Below are 21,232 nucleotides of genomic sequence, written 5' to 3' on the forward strand. Positions count from 1 at the left end.
ACTTGACCTACCTATTTCTGCTTCGGACTGGCTGATACTGCCGTAGTCACGAGCACGTACATTTGATACTTAGTAAAAAGTGCCCCTTCTCTGTGTTTTCGGCAAATCCGTCCACTCAAGTCTGATAGTTTGTAAATTTGTTCATTCCTTAACTACTGGGGGAGGATTTTGATTTATTATCTAATAAGAAAGTAGGGATGGTATTAATTATTATTCATTATTAGCTGATATTTTCTCCTGAGAAATTTTAATTGTAATTATGTTATTTTAAAAGACAGGCCGACAGGATAACTTTTTCCCGATTCAGCTGCAAATTTAAGATAACTCCTTCCGGATTATTTTCTTATGCATCTTTACAAAAACGTATTGTTTGACCATAGGGCGGCGTTGCTCCTCCCACGTTTAGCATGAAGTTAGCGAATAAGGGGCGGGGCTTGGCTTGTGGGCGTACTTTATTTAACAAGTCATTAGTGGTCGAGGCTTTTTTTAGTCCTAGTGTTATTATAATACAAAAAAGAACAACTTCCGGCTAACGCACCGGACTGAGGCGGAATGTCAGTTAATGAAGTTAACAAACTATTAAAATGCATTTAATTCACATTAATTCAATGGCCAAAATTATTATAATCGACGTTCCGATATTACAATTCATATTAAAATTGCAAGTTAATCCGTTCAGGCAGGTAAATAGTATTTTATGCACCCGCCATACTTTTGTGCTGCCGCAATATAGCCTGATTATAATCCCTACGTTGTTAATCTATAAATAATTATTGCAGTATCGATTACAAAGCAACACATTCACAAGGCTTTGCAGAAATTCTCCGAGAAAAATATTAGTATTACCTTATTATTGAGAGCAAAAAAATTCTGAATAACCCTCGAAGTAAGGCACAGTTCAATAACCGCCCACTTTTTGTTCTCAAAGTAAACTTTCTTAGCCTTATTCAATTAAATTAAAAGCAGATTCTTGTTCAAAGTCTGTGGTGTTTTACCTGGATAGTACCGGCCTTTTCATATTCTTGCCATGGGGCGTCAGTTTTCTGGAAGTTTACATTAAGTGACTTTCTTAAAAACTTTATGTCGACCAATATATAGCAGTAAAATTGCGACGACGTCAAAAGGAGGCAGGAAGTTAACTTTGGCCTAACTGCTTCGAAATTCTATAATTTATAGAATTAAAGTTCTACTTCAGGAAAAACATGAAATAAGGCAATACCGTCGTTTTGCCTTACAGTGACGAGCAAATGAAATAACTATGGAGATAATGGGAGAGCACATGAACGCACAGGCTTTTCCATTAAATCTCCAACATTCATTTTTCACCTACATAGTTCGCGCAAAAAACTAATGGCGATGTAATCCGCGCAGCCATATTACTTTCCACACGCCCTTGCGCCGGAATTTTAATTAATCTAATTTAAATTTATTATTTAGGTTTCAATTAATTGTAATTTTAAAATATGGGCAAATATAAAAGCCCATAGCCGGAGCCTATAATTAGATTTATGCAGCTTAATTACGAGAATTTACCTGATGGTAATTCCTACATTGTTCCTCAATTTCTGGTAGAAAGATTTAACTTCTAATGGAATCGAGACTGGATAACAGCAAACAATGAATCATAGTTTCAGGAGTAAATTTTGCTCAATTAGCGGTACAATAAATTCTATGAGTAAAGCGCAGCTTTTAATGAATGATTAAATAAATCTTTCGCGTTTGTCCAGCTTCACCGTGGATTGGTAAAGTTGTTAATGAGATTATTGAGTTTATGTTTAAGAGGTACGAAATTAATGCCTTTTCGGGAGATTTACGTGCAGAATTAACAGTTTGATTCACGTTCCATTCAAAACTCGTTTTCTTCGGGCTGCTGCTGCTATGAGAGTCGCACTTCAAAAGCGAGGGGTAGAGAAACTTCTGTTATATTTAAATGATGTTCGTCAACGTGAACCGGATAAGCCCCAAATTCTTTGTAGTACTAGAATGGGACTACCATGGCCAAACTACTTACTTCCCAAGGAACCGTTCGAATGCTGGCCAACAAACCGTTTTAAGTGAGTGTTTTCTTATGAAAAAAGTTCTTGAAATATATTTTTTTAACTCTTTAGAACATAACATATCTCTCATTGCGCAACTTGAATTATGGTTTTTTTTAGTTTAGTCGAATTTTTGAGAGGTTGTTAATCACCCCTTCAATGTCAATTACGAGACTTAAACACCCTGTATAACTTGGAAAGTTTGGAAATTCCTGCTGCTGTCACAATCCCCGAAGATAATCGCCTGCCAGAGCACCAAGATGTCCATCGAGATACATAAACCAATCCCAAGCTTTCTGAATTCTGTTATTTATTGTCTAATAAAATTGTTACGGTTAAGATGGGTATCTTTAGGACAAAATGAAAAACGGAAACGAAGAGCCGAACTTCGTGTCCTAAATGCCATCCTCGTTGGGCTTTGTTCAATTATTTTAAAAGCAAAGGCTCATCTTAATTCAATTTTACTTGCTCTATGGTTTACCTTTATATCTCGGGGGGTACGAGTTTCACAACTCCTACTTCTCCATGGATGAGACCTCGTAGTGAGATGAAAAATCTTCCCTATTTAAGGCTAAAAGGAAAATTTTCTGCTTTGACAAAACGGGGACGAAAATGGTCCTTCTGCGATTACTGAATATGCCGGAGTTTTTGTTTCGTTTGGAGAAGTTTATTTTTCTTCAATAAATTATGTTTGTCATTATGAATTGAGGAGGGCACCTGGAAACTTCCTACATGGGCGTGTTTTACTTGTCAGCTAGTTAGGAAACTAGGTCTTGTTCTACATTCGGGTTGTTGATTTTTTAAAAACTTTTTAGGAATAACGCGTTACGCCCCATTAAGGGTGCAGTTTCTCACTTTTCTCAGTTAAAAGTAACTGAGCATGACGTTTGCGTTTTATTAAGGGCTCAGACGAACATCCTGTCTTTTCTACATTTCTTTTCGTTCATGAAAAAAGTAACAGATTTGCTATGAAGACGTGAACGGGGCGTTCGTCTGAGTCCCTAGTATAGGGAAAGCGTTATTCTCAATTAGTTTTAACGAAAAATAGTGGGCAATACTACCGCTCAACGGTCCCCTATTGGAGGCATTTCGAAAAAATTAATAAAATAATAATTACGACCTACGGGTAAGTTTTTGAGGAAGCTTTGAAAGAAAGAAGCATTCAAAGATTTACCTTTCATTCCATTAAAAAGTTGCAGTTGATTACTTAAAAAGGAGGCAAATTGGAGCCTTAAAAGTTTATACTCTGTGAATCAATATGGGAGTACCAACGGGTAAACATAAAACTGGTAATGGCAGGCAAGGCATTGAACTCTGTACGCTGTTGCTTTTAGGAAAATTGAGCAAGATGGATAAATAGAACGATTTGTCTCTCCGAGGAAATTTACATAATTTCCAATAAAACAACTTATTTTTCTGAGTGTCTTTTGAATGGTGAGAAGGGTCTGAAGGTACTTGCGGTCCGGCGGCGTTCACTCGGGCCACCGGGAGAGGGATTAAGACGTTCAAAAGTTAAGGTCCTAATTTGGGCGCTTTTTCGCGATAAATAATGCATAGGTTAAGAGGATTAAGACGGACGAGAGAAAAAGGAGAAAATTATCGCCGGCTGAAGGCAATGGAGACATTTAAATAGATCAGGCCGAAGGATAAACCCGTTAAGCTTAACACTTAAAATAAACGACGACAAAGATTGCGATTTAAAAAATCCGGCGATGTGAATGAAAAAGCCGGCCGTAATTACTCAATGCCAGGGCAACGCTAAGCCGCGCTGTGTCTTATGTTAATCCGGGCATAATCCTGTCGAGCCGGCTCCTGCTTTCCTGCTGCCAAAATCTGCGCCATTATTCACACGTCTCGTCCTGCAAGCCGGGATTCACTGCGACAACGCGCCATTCGGACCGGTTATTACCGACTGAGACGCTTCGGTTGTTTCGTCATCTGTCACGATAAACGGACGCTTTTAACTGGAAAAATTAAAATTGGCTCAAGGATTATTCTACCAGGCCCTCCGAGCCCTGAAATATCGCCGGAAAAATCATGAATTTCAGCCGGGAGAAAGGGCGAGGGCGCGAGTTCTAGGATCTTTCAGTTGTGAACGGGGGCAAGGAGCGTTACTCGTGACACGAGGATAGTTCCAGAAGTTCCCGGCGCGACATACAGATGGCGACTTTTCGTTAAAAAAATTTCCTACAGTGCACAGACCCAACCGTAGAAAGTTTATGGTCGAAATTTTGAGGGTGCTACGTGGATTCGTGTTCGTTTCGTAGGCGTTTTTAGTGATTATTGGTCATCGACACGTGACTCAGTACTTTCAATTGAAGGATCTTAGCCAATCAAACGTCAAAGCGAAGTTAGATCTGGCCCCGGTGGGATCTGGCGCCTCGTTAACAACTGCGAAACGTTGGGCGGTTGAGTTTAAACGCAATTGCGCGAGCTGCGAAGGCAAACTCCACCCTGCGAGAATCCAGAAATTGTGGTGAAAATCTACAAAACTCTACTGGAACACCGTCGACTAAAACTGCGTGAATTAGCAGCCACGATGGCTACTTCAAAAAGTACTGTACGTCGCACATTGGCCGAACAATTAGATATGAGAAAACAAGATGAATAAAAACAGCGCTGTGAGGATATTTCAAGGGAGGGTTTGCGAAAGTTTCGCAGTAATAAAGCCGAGTTGTTACGTTGATTTATAACCATAGATGAAATATGGGTCCATCATTTCACACCTGAGACGAAAAAGCAGTCGAAACAATGGACTCAAAGGGGAAAATCGGCTTCAAAAAGGCGAAAACCGTTCCATCCGCAGGAAAGTTGATGACGTCGGTTTTTTGGGATGCATGTTTTTATTGCAATTTTTATTGAAAATCTCCCTGAAGGAAAAACAATGAACGGGGAATATTGCACAAGTTTATTGCAGCCTTTCGGCGAAGAAATTAGGAAAAAGCGATCGCATTTGGCGAAAAAGAAAGTCTTGTTTCATCCAGATAATGCACCAGTCCGCGCTTCCGTCAACGCGATGGTCGAAATCAATCAACTTGGTCTCGGACCTGTTCCTCGCCCACCCTATTCGCGGGTATTAGCTCTCTCAGATTATTTTCTATTTCCAAACTCGAAAAAATGGCCCGGCGAAAAGAGATTTGCCAATAATGAAGAGGTGGAGCCCGAGATTGATGCCTGTTTTGAAATATTCGAAGCTTCTTACTACAAACAGAGGAAAAGTGTGGCAATTTCAAAGGATGTTATGTTGAGAAATAATGGGACATTTTGCAAGATTCTTTTTCCCGAAGTACAATTCGGGTAGTTCTGGTACTATCCTGGTACCATACACAACGATTTTTTGCTTCGTTCCTGTGTTTTGACGGGAAGCGGTGGCCGTTAAATGCACTCCCTAAATCATAAAATCTGGCTAAAGAAAACTTCGTCATTGAACTTCATTTGTTATCTACGCCCCGGGCCGGGATTCGAGCCACTGCAATTTTCTGCTTTTTGTGGATTCAAGTCGCGTGTAAACGGAGGATTTGTCGGGGTCTCGATTTGAACAAAAACTAAAGAACACTCGGAACTTGCACTCGAAAAATTTATTTGTAGCATCAAAATTTCTAGGACACCCTGTACAGGGAGCCTGCCAAGTCTCTTCTAAATCAGATTGTGCCGAGGGTGATGAATCAAATGGCAAGTCCTTTGTTGCTTGGGGAAACTTGAGATACTCGAGCGCATTTCTATGCAGCCTCTCCAATAAATACCTCATAATTGGTTCTATGGACGTGTTTCTCAGTACGCCCTCAAACGGAAAGGCGTTAAACGTGTACAGTCCTTATTCGTAGCTTTTATTCCAAAACTTCTTCATAAATTTGTGCAAATCTGCGACAAAACTTTCATCTTATTGCCGACCTTGTACCAGTGCGGCAGGAAAATCCCTCGAACTTATTGACGATCTAGTTCCTGGATGGTAACTCCGCGGGATTGTCAAAGTTCGTAATGTATGGAAGTCCTTTTTTTCTATATTTCAATTTCAAACTCGGTACTAAAGGTCGTTTGGCAGGCTTCTCTCGGCAGCTTAATTAACGCCGCTTAAAGGCTGAAATGTACGTTAGGAATGGGCGTATTACGCCATTGCAAAACAAAATTTCTTAACGGTTTGTCTAATAAGTCCCGAAAGACCGCAATGCATTATTCTCCGCTTCTCTGCTGTTTAAACTTGCCTTCATCTTAGCTTAATGGAGTTGGGTTGGAACCGAGCTCTGCATTCTAAAGTTGAATTTATTTATATTTAAATACGCGTGCTGTAAGAAGGAACAAGGTTCTACCGTTGTACAATAGTAAATCAAGAATGTTCCTCCCATTCGGTGTTTTTAAGTTTCCGCAGAGAGGTAGTTGAGGCAGCTAAATCAGCGTAACCACTGCTGATGCAAATATTCGGGTGGTGGATAATAACGGTTAACGCACAAAAGGTCCATTAATCTGATTACAGTGTGCATCATTTTAGCAAACATGGCCTCAAATTTCAATGCGTTTTGCAAACCGGTTTTTTTCAATTTGCTCCTTTAAATCGATTTTGCCCGATTATCATTCCAACTGAGAATTAGGTGATTCTCTATGTTCTTGCAAAATTAAACCACCCGTTTTTCTAGCGGCCAACCGGGTTAATATAAAAGTTCAGCACTTCACAAAAATTACATTACTTTTGCATTAAAATGCAAAGTAGTACTCTGCCCCCAAAACCTATTAATGTGGCGCCTTTCCCATTTCGCACTTTCGGATGTCTAGTAGTTATTATTACGCTTTCCGCCTTGTTTTCTACTGTTTTAGTCGGTACAGGCTGTGTCGCATATTTCATGCTTAGTTAAATTTTTATGTTTGGATTAGGTGACTTTAATGAGCTTTCTCGCACCAAATGAGATTGGGTTTTGTTTTCGAGCCCGACTGCCGTCATAGCGGCCTAATCATCGAAATTGCAATGGAAACGTGCAAGCCTCGTTTGCATTCGTTGTAATACCAGAGCGATCAATATCCGATGTACTTTTTAAAGACTTATTGAGAAACAGCTCCTTTTATGTCACCAGGAGAGGTGCAGCTCAAATTTCCTCAAGAAAACTGTTGACTGAGCAATTGCTCACTGAGACCGGTCAGGGCCCAGTGAGCAATTGCTCAAATTCGCTGTAGACGTTTGCACTTTGATAATTCGTTAGAGGACGCTTAAAAATTCATTGATTGCAGTAATCAGTAAAATTTTCCTGGCGAAGTGATTATTTTGGGACCAACATATTGCATTGACACCCTTGGTCCGGCGATACCGGGTTTTGTAGAGTTTAAAAGCACTTTCCCGTTGACCGACTTTCCTCGGTACGGTCTCATTTCATAGGAAATTTCATGCTTGTTTGGATGGTGAAAAGAGGAAAAACAATTAGGAAAAAGTCCATTTCTTTCAGCTTACCGGGAACATAGTTTTGAAGGTAAAGGAGGACGAATATTTTTTTATGAAAAAGGAGACGCAGCTTCGCATACGGGAATAGTTCTGGAAGTATCCGACCCAAGACTTAAAGAAAAGAAATTTTGGAAAACGTTACGTTATTTCTCAACGCAGTCTCCTTTGATATTGACACACCTTTCTCAGTGATGTTCTACGGTTTCTATATCCTGTTTATGGTAATTAGCTTTGGATGTTTCAAAAAAGGCAACGACCTCGGACTCGACCTCTTCATTATTAGCAAATCTTCTTTTGCCGAGCTTTTTGTTAAAATTTGGAAACAGAAAATGGTCTGAAGGGGCTGAATCCGACAGATCGGGCGAATGAGGAAAAAGTTCTTATCCAAGTTGATTGATTCGGACCATTGCGATGACGCAAGTGTGGTCTGGTGCGTTGTTTAAAAGAAATAATACTTTTTTTCGTGACATGCGGTCGCTTTTTCTGGCTTTCTTCGCTGAAACGTTGCAATAAATTTCTATAATATTCCCCGTTTATTGTTTCTCCCTTAGGGAGGTAATCAATAAAAATGATCTCAATGCATCTTAAAAACAAGTATTATCACCTCGTTGGTTCGACTACTACGGAATTCGTCTTGGCAGCTCGTACGATCGCGTTTAAACTCGGCAACACAATATTTTACAGTTGTTAACGTACAAATAGATTCTCCCAAAGCTGAATGTAACTCCGCTTTTATGTTGGATGGGCCTAAAGCTTTCAAATAAAGGGATTGAATCACGTATCGATGACAATTTTTTTCATTTTCACAAAATCTTCAAAAGCGCTCATTAAAAAGGTTCCAAAACAAACACAAATAAATGTAACACCCTCAAACTTTAGCTATGACCCGTCTTAGGTTTGATCTTCGCAATATATGCAAACTTTGAAGAGAAGAAATATCGCCATCTACATGTCTCGTCCGGCTACTTATGGGATTATCCCCGTAATTGCTTAAACATTGGATAAAAAATTAAACATTTCAGCAGAACTTACGCTGAAATTGAACCATTTTTGCCTCGATATTTCAGGAAAGTAAAATGTACAGTTCGACAAAATGCAAATTTTGACAATCGATTCGTTATTAAAAACTTAAAATAGGCAAATTAAGGAGGAACGAACGCTGTCTCGGTTCACGAACGTTACAAGAAAAAAAACGCTTTTCCCTACCAAATGAAATTGGGTTTTGTTTCTGAGCCCCACCGCCATCAGACGGAATCCCTAAACGATCAATATTCGATGTAAATTTTAAAAAGTTATTGGGAAATAGATCCTTTACGTCACCAGGAGAGCCGCCGCTCAAATTTCCTCGAGAAAATTGCTGACTGAGCAATTTCTCACTAAGCTCTACTCGGTGCTAGACCGATTAGAGCTCAGTGAATTAAAAAAACAAGCAGTGTGTTAAAGTTTGACGCAGACATGTGCACTTTGATTTGAATTCATTAGTTTCTGAATGACCTTAAAACCGCGCCCTTAAAGTTACACTTGCACTTACGCTCCTGCGATATCTATTTCTGCTGAGTAAAAAGCAGTTTTTAGTTGACTAACTTTCCCCACTCAATATGGACCATTTATTAAAAATAAAAATTAGCAAGTTAAGAAGGTGCAAACGCTGCCTGGGCCCAAATTTTAGGCGCAAATAATGACTGCAGGAAATTAATGGAGAAGCCTTCAGAAAATGCGGAGCTTACATAAACAAACTGAAATCAACTTTACTCATATACTCTGCTTTTCAAAGCCATGTCAATAAGTAGTTAATGTGTTATTGTTGATCCAGTCAGAGAAGAGAGATACTCTGGCGTAAGCGGTAGGAGCCTGGGCTTCGCATGTGCCACTTCCAAAGGAGACAATACCTACTTGGATGTTTTGAACAGTCAATGGGCCACCAGAGTCACCGTTGCATGCACCCACGACTCCTTGACCAGAGGTGCAAATGTGCTGAGGTTGGATAATAATGCTGAAGACGTTTCTGCACATGTCATTGGTGATCACTTCCAAATCTACACGTTTGAGTTCGGAGGCAATGGTGTTGCTGCTATCACTGGTCCTTCCTAAATTTAGTCACGTGACATTTTGGGAATAGATTTGGAAAAGTGAAAGTTCACCCCATCCAGAGAGAATCGCTGCATTTCCGGCGTAGCTGGGAGCGTTACTTGGGGCCAAAGCCACCAACTGGATTTCGTCGGTTAAACGTACTTTTGAGAGCTTGACCAAAGCGATATCGTTTTGAAGGATGCGTCTGTTCCAGGCGGGGTGTACGATGTGTTCGGTGGTTCTTTCAATCAGTTGGGTGTTTTCATTGGTGAGTGGGTTGTGAGCACCCAAGATCACTTGAGTTTGAGAGGCGCTGAAATTAAATCGTTAATCCTGTCCCTTCACAAACACAGTTTTCAAACCTGTCGACACAATGGGCAGCAGTGAGGGCAAAGGTTTGGGTGATGAGCGAACCGCCGCAGAATCCAGAATCGTTGATGATCAAAGCGGCTTGGTACGGGATAGAATTACGAGGGGCAACAGTTCCACCAATAATTCTGCTTCCGGTAACCAAAGGGATCTCTCCGTAGGTGGGTGCACGGAGGATGTCGATCGGTTTGATGTTGAAGGTGTCGATCTTGAAGCAGAAAAAAATAATCAAAATTCTAGCTGACTCTCTGAGCTTAGGTGGCTTACATTCTCTATTGGTATTGCCAGGGCACTGGCGAAAACCGTTAAAACGCAAACTGCTACCTTCATTGTACTAGAATTAAAATTCTAATCAGCACTATGATGCTGTCTTGAACACTTGCGTTTTTATAGTTAAATCTACTTGCGTAGCAGACTCATCAATCTTCCAAGTTTGATCAAATAACGCAGCCCCATAAATTAAGGCGATGTTTAGGATAAAAGAGAACTGCGTAAATATGAAAATCTTGCTTATTTTCCTATTCGTTGTGACAAAACATTATCTCTGTAATACCATCAATCCTAATATTTTTTTCCAAAAAGCGATTAAAGGGTCTATTAATGTTCAGTAACATTAACGCAGAGACAGTAACTTTGGGAAAATAACGTTTTTACGGAAATTTCTTTCTCCTGCGAGTCTGCAATAAATTCGCTTCACCGCGTGCACGTGCAAGATGAAAGTTGTACTGCGCCATGTGCGGTAAAAATTATATCGCACGCAATTCAAAGCGGCATGTGTCAATGTCAAAAACCTTGCGTGACGTTTCACATTGACAGGCGTGAGATAAATTTTTTTTTTGTCACTCTGGCTCACCATTTTGCCACACACTCGCAAGACTCTTACCAAAAGAATATACAGCGGATTTATACTTTAACCATCGATATTTGGAAATAACTGATATTTCCAAAGTTTTCCATGACAAGCAAGAATTGAAACTTACTGACGAACTTCAATCTCTGAAGATATGTACTACTTGACACGCTTGGCGTAAAAATCAAACAATGGGATTGAAATTGTGTTTGTTTTATTGAACGGATGGATGTTTACCAGATGGTAAGAAAACAGCGTTATCAATATTAAGTTTGGAGCTGCTCCATTTAATCTGAAATGCGCCCTTAAAATAGAGCTTTCATGCTCAGATTTATTCGGTTACAACTGCAGAGCTCTATTCGAAACGGACCCAAAATCGAAATGAGAAATGCTAGACTCGCTTCATCCAGATTACATATTTCCTTTTCAGGTCTGACAGTAAATTCGCATTTGGTGGTTCGGAACAATCCATGAATAACGGATTATCTCACCTCCTTTCATATTCGCCAGAGAATCCTATAAACAACCATATTTAAGCTGTGGCGTATGATAATAAATATACAAACCGGAACTCGCAATCCCTATGGGGCAATTGTAAAGAAGTTACGATACTTTTTCATTTTTTTTTGAATCATTAATGGCCCAAAACGATATTCTGGATGTGAATATCGGCCGACATCTGGCGCCTTTTTTGCGGCCTCCGCTTCATTCTGGCTTCGTCGTGTTTTTGCCAGATTTATCTCCGCATCCTCTTTATGAATATAACTTCTAATGTTCGCCCTCATAAAAAATGCAATTTGTTTCAGCACCCCCCAAGGGAGGTCCAGAAATTACTGGTGGTCAGCCCAGATACCACGTGGGCGATTTGGTTAATGTCACGTGTTCCAGTAAAGAATCCAAGCCTGCTGCCCAACTCAGTTGGATGATCAATGGAGAACCTGCAGATACGAGATATATTAAAGGGCCGTTTGTGCAATCGGTGGGGAGGGAAGGGCTTAAAACTGCGAGTTTAGGCAAGTATGAGGCTTTGAATTTGCGAATGTATTTGTGTTTTAAGTCCGGATTAGGATTATAGGGTCGTTGCGGGACCACATAGAAAGGCCTGAATATTCTTCTGGGTTTAAAAGGGCTGCCAATCTGGATCAAGCTTCGTACAGAATTGCTATGCCTAATGTACAGAATGCGATGCTAAAAAATCAATTTTTCCCCATGAGACATCCTGTGTTTTTGCAGGACACATTCCTGCTCTGTTTTCGTTTTGAGTGTAAATCTGTTATCTGCGTTTCTTCAGGGTTTTGAATAAATCAGGGATTTATGAAAATTTGCATATTGTATCCTCTACATCCTCCAGTGAGAGAAGACTGAAATTAAAAATCAACAGAATTTTCATCTCCTCCAATAAAAATAATGACCTGGATGAGATTTATCCCTTACCCCATTTTCTTATCTTTAATTTACAATTCCAGGGAATTGAGGCCCTAAATTTCTGGATAGAGAGGTATTTCTGATACATGAGTAGAAACGTAAATCCACTAGTGAATTTTTCGTTGCATGAGTTTCTAAAGCAACCAGAGAAATTATGAGGGGTAAGAGCGTAAGTTCATCACAATTACTGATAAATCTACCCGAATGCGTGTTTCCGAAAATCTACATTTGCAGAACTGCAAATTATGGCTTTTATTAGTGTTTGGTTGGACTTAACAATGAGTAACCAGTATTGTTAAGATCTGACAAATGAATGAAAATCTGAAATTAGTTATTTGTTGCAGTGTTGGAATTTCTAGCCAAACCTAAACATTTCAAGAGAGGTAATATGAAGCTCAAATGTCTGGCCACCATAGAAACAGTCTATACGAATAACAACGAAAAAAGCTATGAGGGAGGGCGGCCTCAGAGAGGGCTGGTTTTGGAGAGTCGGGGGACTGTAGCACCCTCAGGTTCCAGAGCTGATAGGGTGCACACCACAGGTAAGCACCTTACTTTCGGAGAAATTTTAGCATTTAACAGACATAAAATTGGAGTTATCGTAATTCGCTGATTAGAACTTAATCATTGTTAATCAATTAATATATACACAGAATTAGTGCTTTTCAGACGGAGGTGCCGGATTGGATGGTGAGACACGTTCGATTATTAATCGATTAATTAAGAAAGCTTTTGCTGTAGTTCCATCATGTGCGATTAGCTTAAAATTTCGATTACACAATGATAATTGACATGTACCCATTCATATTCTGTTATCGGCACAGGGGCACGCAACCATAAAATTTTAATACCCAACGTATCATTCTGTTTGCTCTCGTCCTATTCGTTTGTTACCTCTGGAATAAAAAGCCGGGCAGTATTTTTCAAAACTGGATTTGGGACAGAAAATGAAAGAGGACAGTCGTTTTTCGTTCAAACCCTATAGGGCGTTTCATATAACCTTAAAACTTATTCGCCGCTGGTTTTGTGTGTGTGTGTGTGTCTCGGCGGCGAAACGTTCCTGGTCCCATGTAGACCATAAATTTTTTAGTGGGTGGGATGGTGCAATGCAGGAAATTTATTTATGTATGTCTGTGTCTAAGCACACTTAAGAAAGACGTATTTCTTGGAGGTCAAAGCGGAAGAGTGCATACGCTCCAGGTTGCAGGTAAAATCATGCCGTGTTTTAACATCTAAAAGCGGGAAATCGGTGCATATCTTAGAAAATCAACCTGATCCCAAGATAGCCTCATCGGGTGTTGTTCATTTATGCAGATTTTATGGCAGTGGTCAAAGATAGATAATGCCATTAACCTTATCCAGCCACTGGATGCGCTGCTAGACCTATCTGGCATTACACGGCCGTTCGGATGTTACTCGGGAAGGCTTGAAAATTTTCCTATCAAAATTGAATTTCTGGAAGAAAAATTCATTCATTTCGATTATTTTCGAGGGACAAATTTCAATGTTCATTCCGAAAAAACGCAGTTTCTTAATCTGGCAAGAAACTAAGACGAGGAAAAAAAATCAAAAAATCTCCGCTACGCTGCCATCAATTCGGAGGTCGTCTGGGGATCCATCCGCCCTGTTACGGACGTCCAGTCACAGGTGACGTCTGATTCCTGCGAAACGCAACTCCGCTCCATAAATTTGCCGTAAAAAAAGTTCGTAGAAAAATTGCTTGGAAACCCCAACAATCGAATCTCTGGCAGATTTGATTGAATGCGGATAGCAGAGAGTTGAATAAAACTTGAACTCGAATGACTTCATCAAATAGTTTGAAGTTTCTCCATGATTCACTAATTTCGATTTACGCTGCTTGAAATATAGACCAGACCACCCAGAAGTAATGATTTTACTTAACTTTCATAAGGCGCCCCATTTTCCCCCGCACACACACACACACACACACACACACACACACACACACACACACATGCAGACAAATGCACACAAATGCACACACACACGCACACACACGCACACACATACACACACATACACACACACACATACACATACACACACACATACACACACACACACAGGCACACACACACATCAAATTGATCCTTTTATAACTTCCTGTGTGAAACAGCTCACACGAGGGTGGATAAACAAGTTGGGTATAGCTAAGCTGCTAAAAGCAAAATAGCAAAGTTGGGAATTTGCAGTAGTGCTAAGCGTGTCTTGCTCGTTATACGAATGAAAATGAGTTTTAATTTCTAACAAAAGTTTTTGAGTCACGAAGCTGCATCGCCGAGTTAACTCAGGAATAAATCCGTTCTTTGACTTAGAAACTTCTTGGTTGCAGGATCAGCAGCGACTCCCTCCAGGTTAACTTCATCTGCGATAAAAATGATCATAACTTCCTGGTTGTGCTTAAGAGGGCTCTTGCTGATGTAAGCCGCGGAGGCAAAGCCAGTGTAAGTGACCCCAACGAAAGCCAAAGACTCTGACGTGTATCTATATTTTACTATAAAATCTAGTTAGGTTAATTTAGACTAAAGTGAAAAAATGTACATTCCTTGCTCACATTGTATATTACTACAACCATGTTTCTATGAGTGTTTGGACAAAAGAGGCAATGTGTTAATTTACCTACGCTCTGAGGCTACCTGAGGGCAATCTCCATCATGTATTGAAGCATAATCCCTTTGCTGAACCTAATTTCTGTTTATCTGGTTCGAGTGCAGTTCGCGGCAAAGTTGGGTCCATAAGGAGCTGAGAATATTGAATTTATCGGTGCTGCAGTTTCGAACGGCACTAAATCATACCCAATCTCACCGGTTAAATCGAACTTTGGGATTAATTATTTAGTGGTTAAATTATCATTTGTAGGCGGGTTGAATGGTCACTGGAATTGCTTCCGGATTTTCGGTTTTTGTTCTTAAGTCTACTAAATTTGATCCAGTGTTCGCCGAGCTAATGCGGGGGTTCCCGCTCTAAACTGGAAACGATCCATTACACATAATAATACCAAGCTGACGCCCCTCTATGTGCCACAAACGGATTTTTATTAATGTATCAATAACCGAGGAGGCTCTATTTCTGCGTAACGTGCTATTACACCATTGCTTACCCACATATACGATGTATTTTATTGATTGAATCTGTCAGTTTCGGTAAAAAATGAGCTTCTCTAACGCTTTTTACGAGTTATTCAATTTTTATGAGCCGATATATTTTTATGCATAGCTTCGTCTCGTGCCGAGCCCAGCTACGGAAAGGAAACGTTGACGGTAAGCAATAAATCTTAGTCTTTTCTTCATTAATTTGTTTGCTGATATCAGATTTTTTGGGGTAAAGGTGGAGGGCGCCGTTTGAGGTGTTCATTGCAGAGAGGTTTTAAGATCATTTCAAATTCGCAGCTCCTGGAGCTGTTCTAAACCACAACAATATTCCGAATGACACAACACTTCGACACCATCTTGAAAGAATCCTTTTCAATTCCGCATCTACATTGCGGTATTTCAAGCTGTTTTAGCCCGCAGCTCGCTTTTCCAGGAAAAAACTCGTTTATGAATTCATGCAATTTTCTATGATTGGAATATATGCCGGAAATGACGTCGTTTTCGCGGCCTGGTTGTATGCAAATTTTATTTGCAGTTATAGTAGATAAACAATAGAGTTGCATCCATATCTGAGAAGTTTTCGTAAATGAGAAGTTTTATATCAGAGTTGCATCAGTAACCCTGTAACTTCTGAACCAATCCTGATACCTCTATCAAATTGGCCTATAAAATTCCAATACTGCAACTTTGGAGTTCTGCGATGTTTTTAACTGGAATTGTCCGATAATTACAGAGCTTTCTGGCACGCGCTTTTCGACTGAAAGAGCGTACATCTAACACCTCATTATCGCATCTCAGTAACCTTTAAATCCACAAATCTTCGATTTAAAAATTGCAGAATTCCAGTTGATTTGGTATTTCCATTTAGGTTATCTGAAGAGACCTGAAATTCTAGTTTTACTACCGGAATTTTGTAATTTATAATTTTTTTTCACTTAAAAATTCCCATAATTTAGAAAATATCTATAAAAATTTTCATGAAAAGGTCCATTACTTCTGAACCACCACCGACACATTAATGGCATACCTTTTAAGGGAAATAGGGTATTTTTTCATGCATTTCTCTGGCCGTTTCATTCACTTCTTTTAACTAGAAATACCTATAATTCGAGAAGAACACACAAAGTAAACAGAGAGTCCACTCGTATCTCATTGCATTCCAATTTCCTTCCGTATCTGTGATCCGATCTTCGAGCGAAAAATGCAATGCAGAAATTCGTTTCGATTAGCTCTCATTCCATTCTGGACATTTATAACTCGAGATTCAACAGTTTTTTACTCGAATTTCTCCATTGCATTTCCATAATACCGTCCTCGAAATCAACTAAACATATATCCCACTTAAACGTATTGCGTAAAAAAATTAACGAGTTTTCCATAGCTGCTCACTAAACCAAAACTCACCCACTTCAACCGAGTAAAACAATTTGCTTACAGTATTGTTTTATTTTTTATTTCGTTATGATTGGATCTTGTGCCTATCCATATTTCAACTTCTTCATTTTTCATTTTCCACTTCAAACTGATTTAACTGATGATAGCGATCAGTGTGCCTGCAGAATTCTAAGAGTGTTATGCTTTCAGACGTACCAATAGAGAAATTCGTTGTTCGATATGGATTTTCATGAGTAGATTGTTCTGTACAGGATGTTAAAAAAAAAAGAGTATAAAATATTTAAAAAGATAATAGTATTGACTAAAACAAGCAAAAAAGTATCAGTAAGCATGGGTCCGCAAAGTAACGGTTTTGGAGATATGGAGGGCTATTGTTTTTTGAAATATTTATTTTCAATTAGTTATTACTTTTTTTATTATGTGCAAAATAACAAACGCTCCTCGTTTTACTTTGCAAAAACTTCTTACCATAGTATAAACATGAAGCATTTAACTATTGTCGTTAATGGGTATGGGTGGTTAATCGATACGCACTTTTGCCTTTAGATCGAAGGCAACAAGTGTGGTTCCAGCATGATGGTGTTCCAGTTCATTTTTCGAATGCCGTTAGGGGGCATTCACACCGAACTTTTGCTCGCAGATGGGTGGAAGGAGCGAACCTGTGTAGTGGCCTGCAAGGTCGCCCGACTTAAACCCCCTAGATTTCTTTTTTTCGAAATATTTAAAAACAACAGTCTGTGACGCTTCTGTAGGTGCAGGAGGAGCTGCAACTACAAATTAGTAAAAAGCGGCAATAAATTTGATCCAATAAGGACGTTTTAGAAACAGTTCAAATATCTTTTAGGTGAAGATGTCGTTCCTGCTTCGAAATAGAAGGGGGTGCTTTAAACATTTCATGTGATTTTTGTTTGTTTTTGGTAGAAGCTTCTTTTGTTTGTCTGTACATATTAAAAAGCCAATAAATGTTTGCAAATAAATGTTAAAGGAAAATCACCTTCCATATTACCGAAACCTTTACTTTGCGAATTCACATGTACTAAGACTTTTTTGTTTATTTTGGTCTATACTTTTTCCCTTTTTAAATATTTTACACTCTTTTCTTAATACTCTGTATAAATTCATATGTGCAAGGCATCACCTCCTTTTGCCTTTACGTAAATTATAAATTTAATCCTACAGCTTCTTCAGAGATTTAGCTCTGTACTATATGAGCCTCGCTATTACACGCTTACATATCTGCAAAACAGTGAGAGGTTACACGAGGGGGGGGGGGGGGGGGTAGCAATTTTCTGAATCCGAAGCAAGAATCTTAAGGACCGTACCGTTAGACTGGAGAAATAGTGTTTCAATTTGTTCTTAACTTGTAATGGATAAACAACATTGAGAATTTTCGAGTAACATGTGAACGTGGAACGGTTCTTGTTTTCCTAATAGTTTTTTTCCTGGACACTAACAAAGAACCTAAGCTAAACACTTTTCGAAGGGAACAGTTATTTCCGGTCTCCTGAATGCACTCCCAATTGAACTATTTTTTATCAAATAAGCGTTCCGTAGGTTGTTTAAAAAGATGTTTCGCGTTTGAAAACTTAAGTAACGTCTACACATGGAACTGTTACCGCATCGGGGAAGGGATCCATTGTTATTTCTAGCTTTTGATCGTTCTCAAGTGTATCGTCTTCTTGTTGGTGAAAAGCGAAATTTTTCTTTCTGAAAGAAACGAATTCCCACATCGCAACCATATTTGGAGTCCTTCTGTAACGGTTTTTAGTCTTGACAGGTCAAAAATCGTTATATTGTTTAGAAGAATGACTTTGACTCAAACCTCTCAGCTTCCGAACACCCCACAACGCCTCTGCGTCTCCCCAATCCTTCGGAGATGTTTTCATCCGCCCTGGAAGCACCCCCTTTTCATGCACAGTGAAATTCACCCCCTCCCAGTATTGCATCTCCTTCCGTGATACGATTCTCAACAGTGTTACTTTTTGAATAGAGGAAATTCCTGCAAATCAAGAACTTCCTCTTTCGACGGAACAGATTCCTACACGGTACCACTTTTGGACCCTTCCTGTAATCGCTTATTTTTCAAAACAAACCTTAACTAAATCGGACACTTTAAACACACTCAAAATGTTTCTGGTTATTCTCAGTTCTCTAGACAGATTTGCCTCCATCCTGAAATCACCTCTTTTCGCGCTCATCTACGGTGCAATCTACCCCCCAATTGCGAGCCCTTCAGGCCACAAATCTACCGTATATTCCTTTGGTGCGTCCGGTTGTGAGTCTTATCGCTATTTCAAAAATTTGAGCAGCTCTAATGGTGGGAATTTTTTATGTTTTTGAGTTCTGTGAGAAGTATCATTTGGTTTCAATTAGGATAAATTGTGTATATATTTAGATAGATCTTAAAGTTCTAGCGTAAGCTTTGAAGTTGAATTAACAAGATTTTTTAAATTTCTCGAAATCTAAGTGAAAAAATGTTGTTTTCGAAGCGGCTGTGTATAAATTTGTTATTTTACTATGTCTAGTCAGAATTTGGTAATATCTACGCCTATAGCAATTCTGTTAACATTATATAGGATAATATACTGGCAGAGGATGATTTAAACAATGTTAAAAATGTCAATTAGTGCTGTAGTGTTTAGCCTAAAAAATCTTGCTAATTATCAAAGATGAGAAACTTATTTTTGTGTATAAGGAAATTAAAACCCTGTGATCGAAGTATGACATATTTACACTTTGGCTGCCGTATCAGGTCAAAGCTGATGTTAACGTTCTTCTTACGGAATTTAGTATCTCGTAAAGTGAAAATTTGAAGACAGAGTGAAGAGATGTAAAATATTTCTATACTTATATGAAGACATGCCCTGAAGTTGCCCTTTTTGATTGGACTAATTTACAAATTGGTAAAATGTCTGCATTCACCCATGTTAATGTTAATGTTTTACCTATGGACATATTTCATATTAATAGATGTAAATTAATATAAAATAGGATGTACATTTCGCTGTAACGGTAATCAACTATTAATGTTAATACTTACTGAATTGACTCCAAATTTATCCTCTCTGATGATGATATTCAAACTTTTATTCGTTTTTTAATGATAATAATTATTAATGTATTTTATTTAACGAAATAAAATGTTTTGATTGTACGTATTTTATTATGTATGAATCCTCAAGGCAATGGCCTGAGAGGCAGGATGACTGGCATCGTCTGTATTTGGCAGGAATCCAATCTGCTTCAAACACACCCTATTTTGTATATTTGTGCCAGGTTACGTTTTGATATCTTTTATTGAGATTTTATTGGGGAATCGTGCCGATCCCCCATCAATCATTTATACTCCCGTCATTTACTTGTTATTTTAAAAATTTTACCATATTGACGTCGTTAATTTATTTCGTCCGAATTCCTATTTATAAATACCTAGCGAACAAAAATTTTATCACAGGAAAGGAATCACAATGCGATCCAGACCTAAGCCCGGCAAAATATCGAATGACATTGAGGAATATGGGGACGATTATTTGATGTCAGGGTAAAGCCCTTTTAAGTTAAGATGATCGATGATGGGGACCTGAAGTCTATATTTGCTTCGATTCCGCAGAGATGAAACAAAGTGACTATGACAATCGGAAAATGAATTTGACCACAATCTATTACTCAAACAATAATTGATCTTCCCCGATTCATGTCTCCAGTAATAGACAGTGAAAAAGCGAATGGGATGTTGCCTGTCATCACTTGATCAAGGATAACATCATTAGGTTGTCTCCTGCTGCAGCTGCATGGGAGTAAACTGTAAGTGGGGAAATTCTATGCTTGAGGAAAAAGCTCGTTTTTGATAAAAATCTTCGGGAAATGCACAACATTCCTGCTTCGGTCAAATTTTGAAAGCGTACCAACATCGCAAAGAGACCCTTTGAAAACTGATGAAGGCAGCTACGGCAAAGCGAGTTAAGGAAATATTTCCCTGTATCGGCAGAATCAAAATATTCAATAATGTACAGGGTGTCCCTGTGGAGTGCCTCGTGCATTTGAGAGTTAAAAAGAAACGAGTAAATAGCTCCGGTGAGACTGAAACACTAACGGGCTCTGAATTGATCTCGAATGACCGGAGAAAAAATACAGTGGGGCCTGGATAGAGTGGGCGAACCCATTGGGCAGTAGAATTTAGAAATTTATTATTATACAGGGTATTGAAAAAGGTTTCGCTGAAGATCCAAATTACTTATCAATATTCGGAATATATTTGAGATTCAGGAAAAATTTCAATAAATACTGAGTGTCCTGTGGGATAAATGTAACCTCCTGGGATTTACAGAAAAATATTTAAGTAAAAAACATTGTTTTAATTAGGCTCTTACATGCAGAATTACAGGTAATTCGACGTGTTATTTTCAGGAGGTAATTGGGCATGAGTTGAGGAGTAAATTGAACACATATGTGCATATTCCAAAATTCACTATATTTTGAGCTATTTCATTTTTAATTTTTTTTTAGATCGAGGTCTTAATGATTTCAAAGTGGTTTTTTTACTTTCACA

The 21,232-nt window shown here is 38.9% G+C and overlaps 2 protein-coding genes and 1 long non-coding RNA gene across 5 annotated transcripts in view; 1 reads left to right on the forward strand and 2 right to left on the reverse strand.

Annotated features, from left to right (window-relative positions):
- Positions 1-19,837, forward strand: part of LOC136343695 (uncharacterized) — a 176,821-nt gene extending 156,984 nt beyond the window's left edge. The window contains exons 4-6 of the mRNA XM_066290587.1: positions 11,557-11,763; positions 12,520-12,717; positions 14,529-19,837. Of these exons, the coding sequence (XP_066146684.1) occupies positions 11,557-11,763; positions 12,520-12,717; positions 14,529-14,620 (497 nt within the window). The 3' untranslated portion in view covers positions 14,621-19,837. The remainder of the gene's footprint in view (positions 1-11,556; positions 11,764-12,519; positions 12,718-14,528) is intronic.
- Positions 9,204-10,306, reverse strand: LOC136343696 (brachyurin-like). The gene is made up of 4 exons (XM_066290588.1): positions 10,168-10,306; positions 9,894-10,108; positions 9,603-9,844; positions 9,204-9,548 (listed from the first exon to the last, which is right to left on the reverse strand). The coding sequence occupies exons 1-4, from the start codon at positions 10,228-10,230 to the stop codon at positions 9,241-9,243; spliced, it is 828 nt and encodes a 275-aa protein (XP_066146685.1). The 5' UTR covers positions 10,231-10,306; the 3' UTR covers positions 9,204-9,240.
- LOC136343699 (uncharacterized) overlaps positions 10,948-21,232 on the reverse strand; it is a 99,847-nt gene continuing 89,562 nt past the window's right edge. For 2 of the 3 annotated variants that reach the window (XR_010732833.1, XR_010732835.1), the window contains exon 3: positions 10,948-11,688. This is a non-coding gene — a long non-coding RNA (uncharacterized lncRNA). The remainder of the gene's footprint in view (positions 11,689-21,232) is intronic. The other variant, XR_010732834.1, reaches the window with a different exon arrangement.

The sequence above is a fragment of the Euwallacea fornicatus genome, chromosome 15, assembly GCF_040115645.1.
Source record: "Euwallacea fornicatus isolate EFF26 chromosome 15, ASM4011564v1, whole genome shotgun sequence".
NCBI classification, from domain to species: domain Eukaryota; kingdom Metazoa; phylum Arthropoda; class Insecta; order Coleoptera; family Curculionidae; genus Euwallacea; species Euwallacea fornicatus.